The sequence below is a fragment of the Eschscholzia californica genome, unplaced genomic scaffold, assembly GCF_041429995.1.
Source record: "Eschscholzia californica isolate CP2 unplaced genomic scaffold, dmEscCali1.0.p SCAF_3, whole genome shotgun sequence".
NCBI lineage: Eukaryota > Viridiplantae > Streptophyta > Magnoliopsida > Ranunculales > Papaveraceae > Eschscholzia > Eschscholzia californica.
The window spans coordinates 9,115,450-9,132,670 of record NW_028238420.1 but is presented as its reverse complement, the minus strand read 5'-3'; the positions used below and the strand labels follow the sequence as shown (position 1 = coordinate 9,132,670).

Here is a 17,221-nt window from a genome sequence, read left to right as displayed (position 1 = left end):
TTTGGATTTTTGAGTAAACAGTCCAATTTTTGGGGGGTAAAAAAAAAAATCCAAACTTGCCAAAAAATTGAGTGCAGTTCCAAATGTCAGGGACAACTCATTATTCCCTGGTTTTTATTTTTTCCTCCCCTTCTTGCCCCTGGACGGGAAATTCTGAAAATATAAAGCGGGAAAGTAAATGTTTTTGAAAATTCGAAATTTTTGGCCGAAATTTTGGGATCTCGTCCAGCAAACTCTGTCTTCTCGTCTTCTTTCTCTCTCTAAAACCTTAAGAGAGTCACTACTTTCGTTACTTCCCTCTCTCCGTTTCTTTCTCTCTAAAAAATTTCCCAGTTTTTCTCTCACTATTTTTGGCCGTTTTTCTAGAAATTTTGGCGAAATTGTAGGATCCCGCCTACAGATTTCCGCTAAGATCCTTATCTCTCCCCCTAATTTCTCTCGTAAATTTACGGTAAATTTATCTCTTTTTTAGGAAGTTTTTTTTAAAATCTTAAAGTTTTTTTGCATGGATTTCATTTTTAAATTTTAGATTTATCTCGACATTTTCCTTCCCTCTTTATCATATTTCTCTCTAGATTTTAGACCTTTTGAATCAAATACTTTATTTTCTCAAATACTTTCATTTTATTTTACACTTTCTCTGTAAACAATAAAATTTCCAGAACACAAGAAAATTTCCTAGTACAAAAATGTCTAGTACATAACCCAATTGGTAGTACACAAAACAATTCCCGGTACATAATTAAATTCTCAGTTCGAAAAGTGCCTAGTACACAATACAATTCCCAGTAAATAAAAAATTCCTGGTAAACAAGAACTTTTCTAGTACAAAAGTGTCTAGTACACAAGAAAAATTCTAGTAAATAAAATAATTTCCAGTACACAAGAAAAATTCTCGATACAAAAGTGTCTAGTACACAAGAAAATTCCCAATAAATAAAGTAATTTCCGGTAAACAAAAAATTTACCAGGAAAATTCTCAGTAAATAAAATAATTTACCAGAGAAAAATTCGAAATTTGAACCAATCTGAAAAAATTCGAAATTTGAACCACTGTGGAAAAATTCGAAATTTGAACCAATCAAGAAAAATTCAAAATTTGAGATAAGAATCAAATCTTAAAAGAAAAATAATTTTGAACCAATCTCAAAATATTTGTTGAGATTGGTTAAATTTGGAGGGAGAAAAAACCTAAATTAGTTAGAATTTGGTTAAATTGGGAGTGAAATTAGGATTTGGTTAAATAAGTAAAGAGAAATAAATCTGGAAAGAGAATTAGAGAGAGAAAGTAAAACGCAGGGTAGAGAGAAAGTAAATCCCGTGATTTTTCCGAGTGACAATTCCGTAATTTTTTGGGTGATAGATTTCGTAAATTTGATGAAAAAACAAAGACGTTACGATACTTTCGCCTGGAGCTCTGACTATTTGGACCTCCTTTTTATTTATGGGCTACCGTGGATGAGATGCCTATAAACTCCCTCTTTTTGGACCATTCACCCAACACCCCAATTTATTAAGTCAAAGCTATAGATAAAGATGAAGAAAAGTTGTTTTTTTTTGTTGAAATAATGAAGAAAAGTTGGTGATTGACGAAAACGAAGAAGAGGTAGAAGAAATTTTTTATAAGGGGCGCCTAAAGCAATTATGATTGGCGCCTCTAGTCCCAATCCTTCCCTCCCAACAAGTGCCGTTGATTTCGCTTCCTTTCTTCAACGAGAAAACATATCCTCTTTGCCGCTACTCACTATCTCTCTCTACCTGCATTTTCACAGCGTATTTTAGCATCCGCTACGTTAAAATGCGCCATTCTCTATAACTTACACAAGTAATCATCTGATACACAATCTCCATTAAACCATGTCGGGTTGGATCTCCAATAAGCTCAAAGTTGCAGAAACTTTCCTTCAACAGGTAACAATTTTTCATTCGATTTATGTTCTCTTTAAATTTCTAGGGTTTTTCTCATTTTTGAATCAGGAATTCTAATTGCCATGTTAAAGAATTAGTGAATTGTTTGATTTCAATACGAAAAAATGATTTTCTTTTTTGGGGGGTTTTGGTTTTAGATCGATCAACAAGCAGCAGAATCGTTAAAGAAGAATGAGAAAACTCGATCTGATGAATTGAATCCCGAAATTCCAACGAAACTTGAATCTGTTGTTCCTCTTAAAGATCAGTTAAAGAAGAAAACAAGGTCGGAAAGTCATGATTCATTTGATTTCCGGAAGGATCAAAGCAAGGAAGTTGAAACACCGACGAAATTATCGTCGGATAACCCTAGACCTAAGTTGCCACCACCACCACCGCCAACTCTTACCGACAGTGATTGGACTGAACTTTTGAGTACTCCTAAGCGGCCACCGACGAATTCTAATGGAATGTCGGTAATTCGCGGATCACGTAAGGATGTGAAGAAACCGGTAGAGGTGAAAAATAATCAGAATAGCCGTAGACCTGTTTCGTATAAATCGAAACCTAGACAGGCAAATGGATCAGAGAATAGTAATAATGGTAGCAGAATTAGTAGTAAAGGTAGTGATGGTGAGGAGTCTGGTTCTAGTGATTCTCTGCATAAAAAATCTAGTTCTGGATCAACTAGTAATGAAAGATTTGTCGTGGAGAGAGAAAATGTCGGTGCCGGAGAAAGTGTACCTCATTCAGCAAAAGGGTCTCCTACTCTCGATGATGGATCAATTTTGGGCAGATTTGACGGGGGAATAGATAAAAAGAAGCAATTGAATGATGATAATGATGTGATTAGGGTAGTGGATTCTGATACAGCCGTGAGGAACTCAGTTCCTCATGAATCTTCAAGAGATTCTTTTTCAGCAAGTGACGGAGAATCTGATTCAGACAGTGATTCAAGTTCATCCTCTGAATCAGAAAATGAACGCAAAAGGAGGGAAGAACGAGAAAGGAGAAGGGAACAAATTAGGGCTGAGAAAGCAGCTGCTAAAGCTGCTGAGGCTATAAAAGAACGTGAAAATGTAGTTGCTAGATTGGAGGGAGAGAAGCAAAGTCTAGAAAAGATACTAGAAGAACGAGCGAGACAACAAGCACAAGAGGTAAAATTCTGTTGTTCAATTTTTTGTTATTGTTGTTGCAGATTGTTCTCATGGTATATTTTGCTTGAAAAGGTCGACACTGTGGAACCAAAACATACTGTTCTAGTATTTGATCTACCACATTTATCATGAAACTATTAGATTTACTAAGCTATTGGAGGAAATTATTTATTGTCTTCTATCATGCGTTAAACAAAGACTAAATCCATGCCTCAAATGAATACTAAAATGTAGGGATAATAATAGGGTGGTATCTGCCGATGTGTTTGTTATGTTAGTACAGGAGTTGTTTAAGACTTTTTGCAAGCATTCATGGAAAAGGAATTCGAGTCTCCAACAGTGTCATAATTCATAAACATAGACTAATTAATCACTTACCAACATGAAGCATATAAAAATGATCTGGAATAAATATCCCATTTTTTTTCTTTTCATATTATACATGCTACCATTTAGGAAGATCGGCGTAATCCACTTTAAGGATATGAGAGAAAGCATATCAATTTGATGCGTGCTTTGAATATGTTCAGAGTGTCACAATTGATGTTTGTTATGTAAGTCGCCTAGGTTCCTATTTCATCGTTATCTAATATTAATTGTTGGAAAGAAGTGAGGAATCTCTGGAATGTAGTGTTACGTGAATGATTTTGGGCATTTCCCCTAAATCGAGGAATGAGGCGATCTTTGGAATTTAGTCCCATATGCAATGATTTTGTGGCACTCGAAAATCAAGGAATAAGGCGATTTTTGAAAGGAATTGGTTTCGATATATTAAAAGAAAGATTGTTGTTAAATCATTATTGAGCAAAGAGGAAGAACTGGACAGGGCTTTCTGTTGAATTGGAAGGCTATGTTTCATATAATAAAAATTGTTCTCATTAGTTGGGTACCCATGAAATCAATTCAAGATCCCTTCTATTGTAAATATTTTTGTAATATCTAATTCTTTCGTTTACGCCTTCCTTTACTAGGCCTCAGAGTTGCAGATAAACATGATGGAGACAATGGAAGCTGCTGACTTGGAGAAGCAAAAGCATAATAACACTAGGATGGAAGCCCTAACTCGAATGGCTAAACTTGAGGTCTCTCTGATATTTTCGACTTTATTCTATAAATATGTCATTGTCTTTGTGGTATTGTGTTGGTTTGCTACTTGTATATTCTTATAAAAGCTACAAGTAGTTTATAAAAACGCAAGCGCGGCTCTAATGGTATTACATAAAAAATGTCATTGAAAGCTGCGCTAAGATAAAGAGGAGTATCTTTCCACTTACGTTTGGAATTATTTTCTGCAGACTGCAAATGCTGATCTTGCAAGATCTCTTGCAGCTACACAATGGAATCTTGAAGTGGAGGTAATGTGAGCTTTTCTGTATGATTTTGCTTTTGAGTGTTCGTATTTATAAAATCTAATTTGGTTGGACGGAAATATTGTACATCGGATATAAAATGGAATTTTAATCTTATTTGCTTAAAAAGACATTATTTTGGTGCCTTCAGCAATATTAGAATACGGGAAAAGGGGGCATCACCATAAAAAATTTGGTTGAGCATTACTTTAGAACTCTGAACAACTAAAAGAATTTTATGACAATATAAGCAATTACGCATAGTACATTAATTAACGGTTATGATTTATTGTTCTTGATTCGTATTTTTGCAGTAAGCTCCTCCATATCTTTTATACTCTGCCCAAAAAGAAAGTCATTATTTATTTATTTATTTTGGCTATAGTAACAATAATAATGATCTTCATGTCTTTTAAAACTCTATCTTATGTTAATTTTATAGTTTTTTTTTCTTTTTGGGTGTTTTTCATTATTGATAATATCTCCAATCTCCAAGGAGATTTATGTATCCTTGTGTTCCATACTTTTATTTTGGGCTACAAGCCCACAAGTTTAGGTAGTCGGTAAAATCAAATAATATGAGATGTATAATTTGTCCGATTCTTCGCCTATGTGCCTTGGTTGAGACTTCTCTCCCTTTCAGAAAGCATTAAATATTGAATATGTCGTCTTTTATTGCATTATGAATCCATACCTTATGAATTTGCTGTACTCCCATATCATGTACGAAGGCTAATCGGGTAGCGGAATTAAGGCAGCTAGTTGAGCTGAAAGAAGGAGCTCAAGAAGGTATGCATTTCTAATTCCTTTAATTGACTTAAAGTTGAAATATATTTTGAGCTCTCAGTTCTGGATCCTTCTTTCCATCTTAACTTTTCTCGGTGTCTTTTGACTTCGACAATATATTTGAAATTAAAGAGACCAGTCGAATGTTGACAAATTTATGCTTATTTAGATTGTTTGAACATTGACATTTCCCGTTCTTATTCCAATAAAGACTAAATTCAGCATGTACACATGACTATTCATATGTTGTTTATACAGTTTCACTTAACATTGAAGTATCTATATGAAAATGAGCCAGAGTATAATGTTTCGGTCAAACTATAGCCTAGTAGAAAGAGCTGATTAAAACAACAATAGTCGAAAATAAGCATCAATTTACAGAAGTAAAATTCATTCTTCCTTGAATGCTGAAACACCAAATCTGCTAATTCAAATATCTAGGGTCCCCTTCTGTTTTAGAGGAAAAATGTCTGAATTCTTTCTGCACCATGACACCATGTTAGCAATTAGAATGTAAGTTCATACTGGGCGCTTTTGAATACTCCATAGAAGTGTGGAATTTATACGTTCCTTCCACTAAGTTACTGCTGTATTTTGCAGCTTTAATATCCTCATAAGAAATCCTATATTCTCTTTTCTTTTTTAATGGGTATATCTCACAGTATGTTAATTTTATTGCACAAATAACCAAAATGTCATGCTGAACTAACAACCCTCCAGAGGAAGTATGCTTCCGTCTTTTATTCATTGCAGTTCTGAATTGATCTTGTATTTGTTTAATCTTGATTGCTGAGGTTCTCTAATTCTGAAAATATCCTTAGTGCCTTTTAATACATTCCTAGGACAGTAACCTCAGTATGTGAAAAGAGTTCCATGTGATAAATAGTTGTTGATATCCCATTCGGTGGTCTCGAATTGAAACTAGTTTCAGAAGTTGCTGGAAAGACATCTTCAAATTTTAGCTTTCATATTCGTAGTAGTCATCGTTGCATGCCAGAGTGTTCCCTAATTACATTAAAGTTGCAAATGTGGGCATCTGCTGAAGATTGTTCTAGGTAGAAGAGACATAACTGGAAGCGCATAGTATGCATGCCAATAGCCCAACTAACAATACATAAAGATTAACGTCTAAATACTACCATGTAACAGTTGTTCTTATTTATTTATATTTGCTCCTACGCAGAGCTCAAACGGAGAATATCACAGATCCAACAGAGTGGATCATCTAAAAACCAAGTAAGTTATCCATCCATATCTTGTGTGCCTTGTGATGCATTTATAATTTATTTCTTGTATGAAAGTTTATGCATACATTTTTTCCGTTTGATCACTAAGGCAACATAACAAGCACTTGTGAGTTATTGATCGGAGCTTCCCGTTAACATAGTGTTTTCTTGGATAGGTTCCCTGATTGTGGGAGGCAAGGGCCAGGGCCATGTGCTGATTAATTTTCTTTATCTGCTTTCAAATTAACCTTTTCTTTATTTTGATTATATATGTAGGAAGCTTCAAAAGGAGCTGAGTTTGAAAGAGAAATACTTGAAGCAGAGTACTCATTCACATGTGATAAAATTGGACAACTAAACAATAAGGTGTGTGTGTTTTTTATGTATGTAATTTGTTGATGTTGTCAGAAGTTGTACAAAGTGTTAACCATTAACCCTTACGGATTTTCTGGTTGTTGCCTTTATACTGCCTAAAAAATGAGGAATATTCATCCGTAGCCACAAACAGAAAATTTGCGAAACCAAACTTTCGAAACAGTAATTTCAATTAACACAGCTTTGGATGGATATTTCATAACAAAAAGATCAATCCAGGTTGGGTCTTGACCTCTTGTTTCACTGCCTTTCTATTTTTGCCTAACTGCGTCCCATGTAGTTTTCGAGATGTTTGGGGCCTCAAACTTTTCGCAAACCAAAACTTTTTGGAAGTAATTCATCTTTGTTTGAATGGATAGTCTACTTTTCCATGCCGTATATCTCTGATCATGCTATGAATAGGATGGCTAGGTTCAAAATTTATACTTAATGCCAAAATTCGTAACTATATGCTTGTAGTTAACCTGTACTATCTAATATCCAATCTTTTTTGTCCTGTCTGCTTTTCTTTTCCAGGCAAAGGAGCTAGAAGAAAGCATTGGGGTAACTCGTAAAGAGATGGAGAACCCCACAGTAGTAGAAGTGGAGCTTAAGAGAAGGCTTTCGCAGCTAACTGACCATTTAATTCAGAAACAAGCTCAGGTTTGACACAGACATCTCCATTAGTTTGTACATAAAGCAACATTGGTTCTTGAGAAAAGAAAACCTGTTTGTTGCTCTTTGGATTTATGGAACCCTGTAAAAGCATTCAAAGACTATGTTGGTCGACATCCGATCTCCAATCTTTTGTGGAAAGTAAATGTAATCTAAGTCAAACCTTTATTTCATTTCAACTAGAACGGAAGGATGTTTTGTGTGCTGTGTCTTTTCCCATGTCTGGAATATTTGTCCCCGAAAAAGTTTTAAGTTATCTGGAAATTGAAGCTAGCAGAACCACAAACTGTTAAACCCTGCATGTTGTAGAAGCTTAGCATACTTTTATCCATATAAGAGTTGTAGATAACAAATTGCAGCGAAGTCATGAAGTACAATTTTGATGTGGCAGTGGATTAATATCTAAAATAACACGTGAGAAGACATATCATGTCATTGCATGCAAATGCTTGTTCTCAGTCTAAAACTAATTCATTTACTCAGCTGAAAATGAACAAACATCTTCTGTGTTTCAAATTCTAAGTTCAAGTAATATATATATATATATATATATATATATATATATATATATATATATATCTGCTATATTGGTCAGAGCAAATGTGATGATCTAACATCTGAGTTTTCAATCAGGTGGAGGCTCTCTCTTCCGAGAAGGCGACCCTGCTTCTAAGGATAGAGGTAGAGTGAAAACGCTACTACTTTTATGCAATTGGCAAAAGCTTTTTTTGGAGTGTCATTTTGTTTGATGTTTAACCTAGGATGGGACTTGAACAGTCAAAATCGACCATCCTATCTAAGTTGCGTTTTTGGCAACAAAATCAAGGCTTTCCTTATCTGAAAGGTAAAACTTGGGTTATATTTTGCAGACCGTTTCACGACTACTTGATGAAGAAAAGTCGGCACCACAATTCTCGGACATGAGCTTAACCAAGGATGATTTAGAAGCAGGGATGTGGGACAGATCAAAATCGAAGATGAAGCCTCTATTTGCAGATAAAATCAGATCAGGTGGTGAACATCTCGGATCGTTGCTTGTGCAATTGGATATCATATTCTCAGCAGGTGCTGCATTTCTAAGGAGGAATTCAACAGCAAAACTATATGCTTTATTTTACATTGTATGCCTTCATTTCTGGGTTTTCTATATTTTAACGTCGAATTCTCAAGCATCTGATAGCAGTTCTGGTGCCGTTATCTCCTTGGAAAGCATCAATAAGACAACCGGTTCTTAAGTTGTGAGTTTATTATTGTACTGTCATTCTTTTTTCTTTTCCTGGTTAGCTTCTTGGATCCCAGTGTTATCTAACTAACATGATTTCCTTAATTCTTGATTTTGCATCACAACAATCGGTATTGTAAACTTGTTAAGAACAGAAACAAATAAATGTACATATTTTAGCAGTAAGATCTCTTCTAACTTGTGTAAAAGTTCAAATCATTAAATATAGAAGGTGAACAACCGAATCGTAACGACTGGCTCAGTATTTGCTTCTTGTGTTGTAGTTTATCTGCAGAACTCTTATCAATTGTAGCCAATACTTTCATCTCCCTCACTAGAATTATCACCAAAAAAGCCAAGAAGATGCCCTACAATAACCCTAGTAAAAGTCCTAGAAGTCCCACAAGAGACCCTAGAAAAATATCCTTGAAGTGAATGGTCTGAGTGGAGTGTGCCCTGTCCCAGGGCGCATCCCTGTGCTGGGCGGAATTGTTTCAGATGCATCCGGGGACGCATCCCAGTCTTGTCTGGGCAACCTAGTGGAGAACTCTGCCATGCCTCCCGAGCTGCTTGCCCCGCGTCTTTGTTGTCCAGTGCCTCATGTCTGGCCCTGGCCAACCTCCATGCTGGAACTAAAAAGTTTGTTTTTGCTTTGTACTCCTCTTCTAAGTCTTCACCACCATTAGTGTCTTTCTGGATTGAATCGATTCTTGTTGAAGTAAAAGTAATCGAAATTCCTGTTTCTGTCGGCGAGACACGGAAAAAGAAAATACACACCCATGCCCGGAATGAAATCCCGCCCTTGTCACCCTTTTCACAGCTTCCACTACCACCACCACCACCACCATGCTCTTCCTTCTCCTATCTCTCTTCCTCTTTCACTCTTTCCTTAAACTCTCTCATTTCTGGTAAAGCAAATAAGTGACTTCCTTTGACAAGACTCCTTTGACTAAGAAGGTGGCCGGTTCATGAAAAATAAATCTGATTTTTTTAATTTATATATGAACAAGGGTATAACCCGTGCCCGTCGGGCACAGACAGTTCTATAAAGGGAAGTTTTATAGGGCCCTCCCATATTTGTTAAAAGGTCTCCCCGTTAATTCATTGACTTGGTAAATAAGCATTGACCTTGTTTGGTTAAACGAATCCCATGCAATGGTTTTAAAAAACCCACTTTAAGGGTGTATATACCCAGCAATCTAAATATCTCAACCCTAAATCTCCCCAAAATTTAAATCCCTAAACATTCCTATTCTTCCACTTTGGTGATAACCAAACTTTAAAAAAACTAAACCTAGGGTTTGAGGAAGATGAAAGAGGAAGAGATGAAGATGAAAAAAGGGAGAGAGAAAGAGAGAGAAGGAAAAGAATGAGGGAGAGATGGAGATGAAAATGGCAGTAGTGACAGAGGCGATAGATTTTACAGAGAGAGATAAAGAAAATAAACTGAAGAAGAAGAAGATGAAACATAGCTACTGGCCCAATTTTCGGTGGGCTCATGTCGTATTATGCAATATTAACACCCACAGTAAAATGTTGCATAATTTGGTCTGAGCCCACCGCAAAATGTTACATAATTTGGTCTGAGCCCACCGTAATATGTTACATAATTCGTTCTGAGCCCACCGAAATTGGTCCAGCAACTACTGGTGCTACTGACCCAATTTTTGGTTGCTCAAGCCGAATTATGCAACATTTATGGCTCGAGCCCACCATATTTGCCACCAGTTGCTTTTCGGTCTGTTGCGACCGGAAAGCTCACTTAGGGTTTTTCTTCCTCTCTTAATTTTCACCCGCTTCCAGACAAAATCCTTCCAAATAACGTCAGCAAATCTTCTTCCTTGTGTTGCAAACCAGTAGATTCAAGTATTCAAACAATGTAGTTTCAAAAGTTTGAAAAACAACTAAACCTAGGGCTATGAGGAAGATGAACGAGGAAGAGATAAAAATGAAAAGAGGGAGAAAGAAAGAGAGAACGAGAGAGAAACCGACAGAGAATGAGGGAGAGATGAAGATGAAAATGTCGGCAGTGATAGAGGTGATAGATTTTATAGAGAGGGAGAAGATAAACTGAAGAAGAAGATGAAACAGAGCTTATGAGGAAGATGAAAGAGGGGTTGAACTTTTGATCGGTCAAGGGACTCTTTCTTGGTTTGAATAATTTTGACCTAACGGCGTTTAACTTAGGTCAAACTAGAGAAGGGAGAGTGTTTTTTCTGTAGGGGCCCTTCTAACCAAAATGAGAGATTTTGGAGGCGTTTTTAAAGGAGGGGCCCCTATAAAATCTCGCTCTATCAAATGCGTCACCTGAGGTTCGGTTTAAGATAATTGTGGTTGATCTGTACGCGCCCCACATTGCAGCTATAGGCACCCCTCACAGGCTAAAGTTTAAGGGATCCATATGTAAATGGGGTGACTATAACAATAATATGGATTCATTTTTAAGTCTTCCCAAAGAAAAATGAGATCTTTGAAAAGATGCTCTTTCTTATTATCTCAACCCTTGGATGAATTCTAATCAAATTTGAAGCCTCAAACTTTGAAAAAGTAAATCTCAACCATCAGAGATAACACATGAGAGAGTAAATCTTGGTCATTGGGAGGAGGGGGAAAGATACCCTCCTCCCTTATTATATAGATACACACATTTTCTTTTGAGGACCTCCGTTGCATCTATGTAATCAAACAGAAGGGAAAACGCTGATTGGGACAAACATCTTTTTTAATTAATGATATTGTCCAGAAGCCCTTCCCAAAACTTAAAATATAGTTCTTCTTAGACACAAAATAACCTATTTAAAAAAAAACCGGGTCCTTTTTAGAAAAAATGAAACAAAAGAAATTACAAAGATTAAAAAAAAGAAATTGAAATCTCTCTTTGAATAAAACTGTGTCTATCTCGTAATAAAATAACTAATTTAAAGAAAAAAGGAAACAAAAGAAATTGTAAAGATTAAAGAAAGGAAATTGAAATGTTTCTTGTGATAAAATAACTAATTTAAGAAAAAAAAAAAAAAAAAAAAAAAAAAAAAGTGGTGGGCAAAGGTGGTTCGTCCTGTGGTGGTAGGGGTGAAAGATAAAAATTCTGTATGCCCCCAGAGTGACCAACTCTAGCTGTCTAGCATGCTGTAGGCCCTTCGCCCCTTTTCTTATACGGCTATAACGATTGTTCCACCCATTTATGTCAGTAGATTCTCAGTTTTCAGTTCTCAAACAAATTAAGAACAAGGTACAATCTAAAACTATTTCTATACATTTTCTTCAATCATTTGAAACAGTTGAGTTTTCAGCTTTGTTTCTTTCGTGTTTTTTTTTATTTGATTTTAGAGATATGAGTTAGGGTTCAAAGGGGAATCAAACCCCCAGAATAACACCTTCTGAATTAGATACAATCGGATAGACATTGGACTCTAGGGTTTACCCCAAGAGACCATTCTAGCCCATCTGTCCCAACTTCCTTTCGATTGCTTTGCCACAAGTGTCAGGAGTCTTTATTTCCAAGAGTAATCTAAGAAAGAATCAACAATTCTGAATTATCTCATGTAAGCGTTGGAATTCAGAACACTGATAAAGAAGAAGAATAGATAATATCTTCATTGTTTGACACTAATTATATATTTAGATACCCATTTGTGTGTATGTCTAAAATACCAAGAATTCGTCGGAGTCACTCGGGCTGTAGTCGATTTGTCCCATGTAATTTATCAGTGTATAAGTACTTCGTGGCCTATTCGGGTTGTTATCAGAGCTGCTTTAGGCCCTCCAGAGTTCGTTTTACGACCATTAGAGTTTAGGGTCTATAATGTTGTTTTGATAGAGGTATGTAAGTTTACTTCATCCTCTTGATACATGACTGTCATATCATGTAATTATGCTTCGTAGCAGTTATGTGCTTATTCCATCATCTAATGTATCCACGCCATATGATGTAGGAATGGAATAAACCCTAAAAAACGTATTTTGAAGTTGATAATTGTAATGTTCATAGCTCTGTTCTGGGGAGAAATTGATATTGTTAAGAATTGGGGTAAGCGACATTGTTTAGAAATGACAAGGTCTCCTACATGGAATGGGCTATTTAGAAGATTCTTGTGGTAGAAAGAATAATAAGAGTGATTTGACAGTTCTTTTAGGAGTTTTTTTTCCCACTTTCTAGGCTTTTTATTATGATCTCGCCAGCATGTTTCAGTAATCCCTACATCTCATGGTATAGATTTCTAAACATTACTGATTCAGGACGAAGAGTAAGGGGTGCACAAGTTTACGAGATATGAAGTGTTTGAAGGTCTACGGTCTCTTTCGGGCTCAAACTTCAGCAAGATGGATGATAGCACGAGACTCTTCTACCAAGTTATTTGTCGGAGGTATCTCTCTCTCTCTCTCTCTCTCTCTCTCTCTATATATATATATATATATATATATATATATATATATATATATATATATATTATATGTGTGTGTGTTAGATATATACACAATTACTAAGTTTCAAAAAATATATACACAATTACTTAATCATTAATTTGTCGGTGTCATGACTCCTTTTTGCCCTTTGTGTGTGTTTGTCTCCATCCCTAAACATTTGAGTAAAATCTGATACCTATGAGCTATGGGTGTTTGATATAGAGACAATCGGAATTTTGTATGATCAAAAGTCGATCTTCTTCTACATAAATCATGAAACAGAGCTTCAGTAAGAGACAGCTCAAGGCTGTCTTAGTAGTACCAACTTTTCAAAAGTTCATATTCTCTTACCCAAGAAAGATAAAAGTAAACAGTTCAAAATTCGGTAATACCTTATTTCCGTTCTTCTATTTTGATTTTATTATCTGACATGGGAATTAAGGTTGGCAGGCCTTTCGCATGACACCAATGAACCTGTGATGAAGGAAGCTTTTGAACCGTATGGTGAAATCATCGAAGGTGGTATGCATTTTGATCCAACCTAATTTCCAAATATTACAGAGAACACAATGTTAAAGAATTGTTCTTATATCTGGCAGTTAAGGTTATATGTGATCATACGAGTGGGAAGTCAAAAGGGTATGGGTTTGTCCAGTTCAAATCGGAAACATCAGCAAGCACAGCTTTGCAAGAAATGGATGGTAAGGTAAGAAATTCATATGTATAATTGTATATAACCTAAAACTCTATCCCACTAAAATATTTTTTCATATTCTAATAAAACTTCAACTTATTGTTACTTTGCTTCAGAAATTAGACGGCCGAAAAATCCGTGTTCAATATTCAAACAGTCAATGAGTATGATAGAAACAATGTCGGGTTTGTATACTCTAAGAACCAGTTGATTTTGTACTCATTTTAGAAGATATCTGAATAAATTCTTGGATTGAAAAGTATGCAAGTCTGTCTTAATGGCAATGGTACGAAGTTTCTGTGTTATCTAAATTGCAGCGATGAAAGCAATTGGTCCGCAATGTTGGACAAACTGTTGGGTTCTTAGGTGATGTTGACGATGATGAGGTGGAAGGTTGATGATTGTGATTAATGCCATGTCAGTGTTGTATTGAGGGCTTATAAGTGGTGAGTAGTGTAAAAATAATGTCATTTGTGAGTAAAAGCTCAGTTTTTGGAAACCTACTGATTGTGATAATGGATTTCTCAGGATTTAACTTCCAACATTTTGAAATGTTATGTGAAGATTTCATTAGAGGACGACAGTTGGGAATTTTCACATAGGGCTTTCAGTATTTCTTCTTTTTATCAAGAAAAAACACCTACACCATCCACCACCAACCAAACTTCTCTCATTCTTGTGCTTTTCTTTCTCCATTGGATGAATCAAGAAAGAAAAATAAAGAAATGGGAGTTGTTATCAAGATCCATATATGCAGATTCATTTATTTTAGAAGGAAAAAAACCTGGGAAAGTGTAAGGTATTCTTCCGAAAGTTATACATAACTTCAAGAAGCTCCGAGGGTCTAAAAGTTATTTTGGTCTCAAACGTGACATGTCTAAAGCTTTTGACCGTATTGAATGGAGCTATTTAGAGAAAATTATGGCCCTCATGGGTTTCTCTTCTCACTGGATCAATTTGATCAGAGCCTGTCTCAACTCCAGCACCATGGCAGTGCTCATAAACGGTCAACCCGGATGTGCCTTCGAGGTCAGCCAAGGCATAAGACAAGGCGACCCCCTCTCCCCTTTTGTATTCGCTATAGCTATAGAAGGGCTCAGTCGTATGCTAGAACACAATAACAACCAGATACCCTTCGTTGGTTTCCCTATCCCCAACTCCAATCTCACCATCAAGCATCTTCTTTTCGCTGACGATTGCATCATTTTCGGCCAAACACTCTTGAAAATGTGCACAATCTCAAACAAATCTTGAAAGAATTCAGCGCAGCATCCGGTCAAATGATAAACTATGCTAAATCCAACACCTTCTTCTCAAAAAATGCGCACCCCAAATTCAAAAGGATGATCATTCGCAATCTCAAAGTTCATCAATCAACAACAGGAGATAAATACCTTGGCACTAATCTCTTCATTTATAGAAACAAAAATCAAGCTTTCAGATCGCTGGTAAACCAAATAAAAAATAAACTCTCCAAGTGGCAAACTAACCTTCTCTCGCAAGCTGGTCGCTCAATAGTTATTTCAACTATTGCAGCGACCGTTCCCCGATACCAAATGCAGTGCTTTGCCATCCCAAAAGGCATATGTCACAGTATTGAGTCCCTCCAAAGGACTTTCTGGTGGGGAAAATCCAAAACCTTTCATACCATAAACTGGGCAGCCATCTGCAAACCTCGCAAACTCGGTGGACTACGCTTTCGACTTCCTCTCCTTGATAATCAAGCTTTCCTCAACAAACTCAATTGACGTCTTCTCAATAATCCCCACTCCATTTGGGTCCAAGTTCTCAAAGCCAAATATTTCCCTAAGTCACCTAAACCCTCCCCCCTAAGGGTAACCATTCTTGGTCGTTGAAAGCTATCAGTAAACAGTTCAATTAGGTAGATGGCTTAGTCTTTTGGGATGTCAACAAAGGCACCCAAATCAACATTTGGCACGACTTCTGGATGCCTAATCACCCCCACCTATCACTTACCAGAGTAACTCTAATCTCCAATGGGTTGCCCAACTCATAATAAATAACAATTGGAATACTAATTTGATAAATAATTGCTTTGATACTGACACTTGCAGCGTTATTTTAAGTATTAATTTGCAGGTTGATAAGGAGGATGTAGCAAAATGGACATTCACCAAGTCAGGAAACTTTTCTATTAAATCAATGTATAATTATTTGAGAACTAGTAGCAATGGACCAATGCACGACGACACAAATTGGTTTTTTATTTGGAATATGAACACGATACCTCGCATCAAACTGTTTCTCTTGAAATGTTGTACGAATAGTCTACCAGTTCGAGACAAAATTGGTAGGTATATTGGTAACCTTTACACTTGTATAAACTGCGATGAAAACGAAACTTTAGACCATGTGATGTTACATTGTAACTATGCCAGAGCAATATGGTTTCATTTTCAAGTAAGGTCTAAACAATTAACTACAGTTAGACAATGGATACAGCAATGGAAACTATTGGATGAGGACATTACTAATTTATATGCTAAAATTCTATGGTTTATTTGGAAAGCTAGGTGCGAGAATTGTTTCGACTCTCCTAAGCAAAATCCTATTCAGATGATTGAGCGGATCAAAAATACGTCTACCAAACCACTCAAAATTGAGACCACACTAACAAACAAAGGCAGGAAAAAAGCACGGCAACAATAATGGAGACCTCCATCGACACCGTTCCTCAAGATAAACGTAGATGCCTCTTTTACGCAACTCACAGAACTAGCTGGAATAGGATGTATCATTCATGATGAGGAATCAAATTTTATCACAGTAGCAGCAGACACAGTCAGAGGACAAAATGCAGAAGAATGTGAAAGTTTAGCGATACACTACAGCATCAGATGGGCAATCCAACTTCAAATCAATCAAGTTCATATCGAAAGCGACAATCTCAATTTAATCAATTTCATCAATGGCCAGAGTGACAGTATACATTGGCAATCCAAACAAATCATCTTGGAAGTGCTCGATCTCAAGAAACAGTTCACAAACATCATTTTCACACATGTCCCCAGGGAATGCAACACCAAAGCTGACACTCTCGCAAAATGGGGTAGAATGAATGGTCAGAAAAATGTTTCGAATGTAGCACCATCGTTTCTTTGCGCTCTTAATTATTTATTGTTGTAAGAATGTTGGTTTTTTATTTTAATATATCTCATAAAAAAAAAGGTGTTGTTTTTTGTTTTTATTTTTATTTTTTCAGATTTGAAATTTGAATTGGGATCAATTTAGATTTCAAATGTTTGTTTTTCTTATTTGTTGAATCTGAAATGTTGGTTGAGTTGAGTCTATGTCTGAATGGGCTGAAAAAGAACCTTCAATTTCCAAGACTTCAAAACAAGTATGAAATAAAGCATAATGTCTGAAATATGTTTAATGACACTAACACCCCCATGTATTAGAAACATTTCATACTCAAATATTTT

At 36.1% G+C, this 17,221-nt stretch overlaps 2 protein-coding genes across 11 annotated transcripts; both read left to right on the top strand.

The window, feature by feature from the left end:
- Positions 1–1,277: 1,277 nt before the first annotated feature.
- Positions 1,278–8,863, top strand: GC2 (golgin Putative 2). Its single transcript, XM_086669051.1, has 10 exons — positions 1,278–1,911; positions 2,067–3,065; positions 4,037–4,147; positions 4,361–4,420; positions 5,146–5,203; positions 6,384–6,436; positions 6,703–6,792; positions 7,318–7,443; positions 8,089–8,136; positions 8,325–8,863. The coding sequence occupies exons 1-10, from the start codon at positions 1,858–1,860 to the stop codon at positions 8,688–8,690; spliced, it is 1,965 nt and encodes a 654-aa protein (XP_086525177.1). The 5' UTR covers positions 1,278–1,857; the 3' UTR covers positions 8,691–8,863.
- Positions 8,864–11,658: 2,795 nt separating this feature from the next.
- On the top strand, positions 11,659–14,372 carry LOC147548216 (glycine-rich RNA-binding protein 2, mitochondrial-like). Of its 10 annotated transcripts, none has more exons than XR_015238619.1 (6): positions 11,659–11,906; positions 12,914–13,041; positions 13,532–13,600; positions 13,681–13,787; positions 13,892–14,221; positions 14,304–14,372. XR_015238619.1 is itself a non-coding variant. In XM_086671813.1 (5 exons), exons 2-5 carry the CDS (start codon positions 12,948–12,950, stop codon positions 13,984–13,986), a joined length of 363 nt encoding a protein of 120 aa, XP_086527939.1. In that variant the 5' UTR covers positions 11,659–11,906; positions 12,914–12,947; the 3' UTR covers positions 13,987–14,372. The 10 variants fall into 10 exon arrangements, 7 of the variants coding, with proteins under 7 accessions (XP_086527939.1, XP_086527943.1, XP_086527940.1 ...); XR_015238621.1 differs by having other exon boundaries at positions 11,767–11,906; positions 13,524–13,600; XR_015238620.1 differs by having other exon boundaries at positions 11,861–11,906; positions 13,524–13,603.
- The last annotated feature ends 2,849 nt before the right edge of the window (positions 14,373–17,221 follow it).

Coding starts and splice junctions, on each gene's coding strand:
- LOC147548216 (XM_086671813.1), top strand. CDS start 12,948: ATGAAGTGTTTGAAGGTCTACGGTCTCTTTCGGGCTCAAACTTCAGCA. Junction 13,042..13,531: donor TACCAAGTTATTTGTCGGAG/GTATCTCTCTCT, acceptor TAAGGTTGGCAG/GCCTTTCGCATGACACCAAT. Junction 13,604..13,680: donor TGGTGAAATCATCGAAGGTG/GTATGCATTTTG, acceptor TATATCTGGCAG/TTAAGGTTATATGTGATCAT.
- GC2 (XM_086669051.1), top strand. CDS start 1,858: ATGTCGGGTTGGATCTCCAATAAGCTCAAAGTTGCAGAAACTTTCCTT. Junction 4,148..4,360: donor CTCGAATGGCTAAACTTGAG/GTCTCTCTGATA, acceptor TATTTTCTGCAG/ACTGCAAATGCTGATCTTGC. Junction 6,793..7,317: donor TTGGACAACTAAACAATAAG/GTGTGTGTGTTT, acceptor TTTCTTTTCCAG/GCAAAGGAGCTAGAAGAAAG.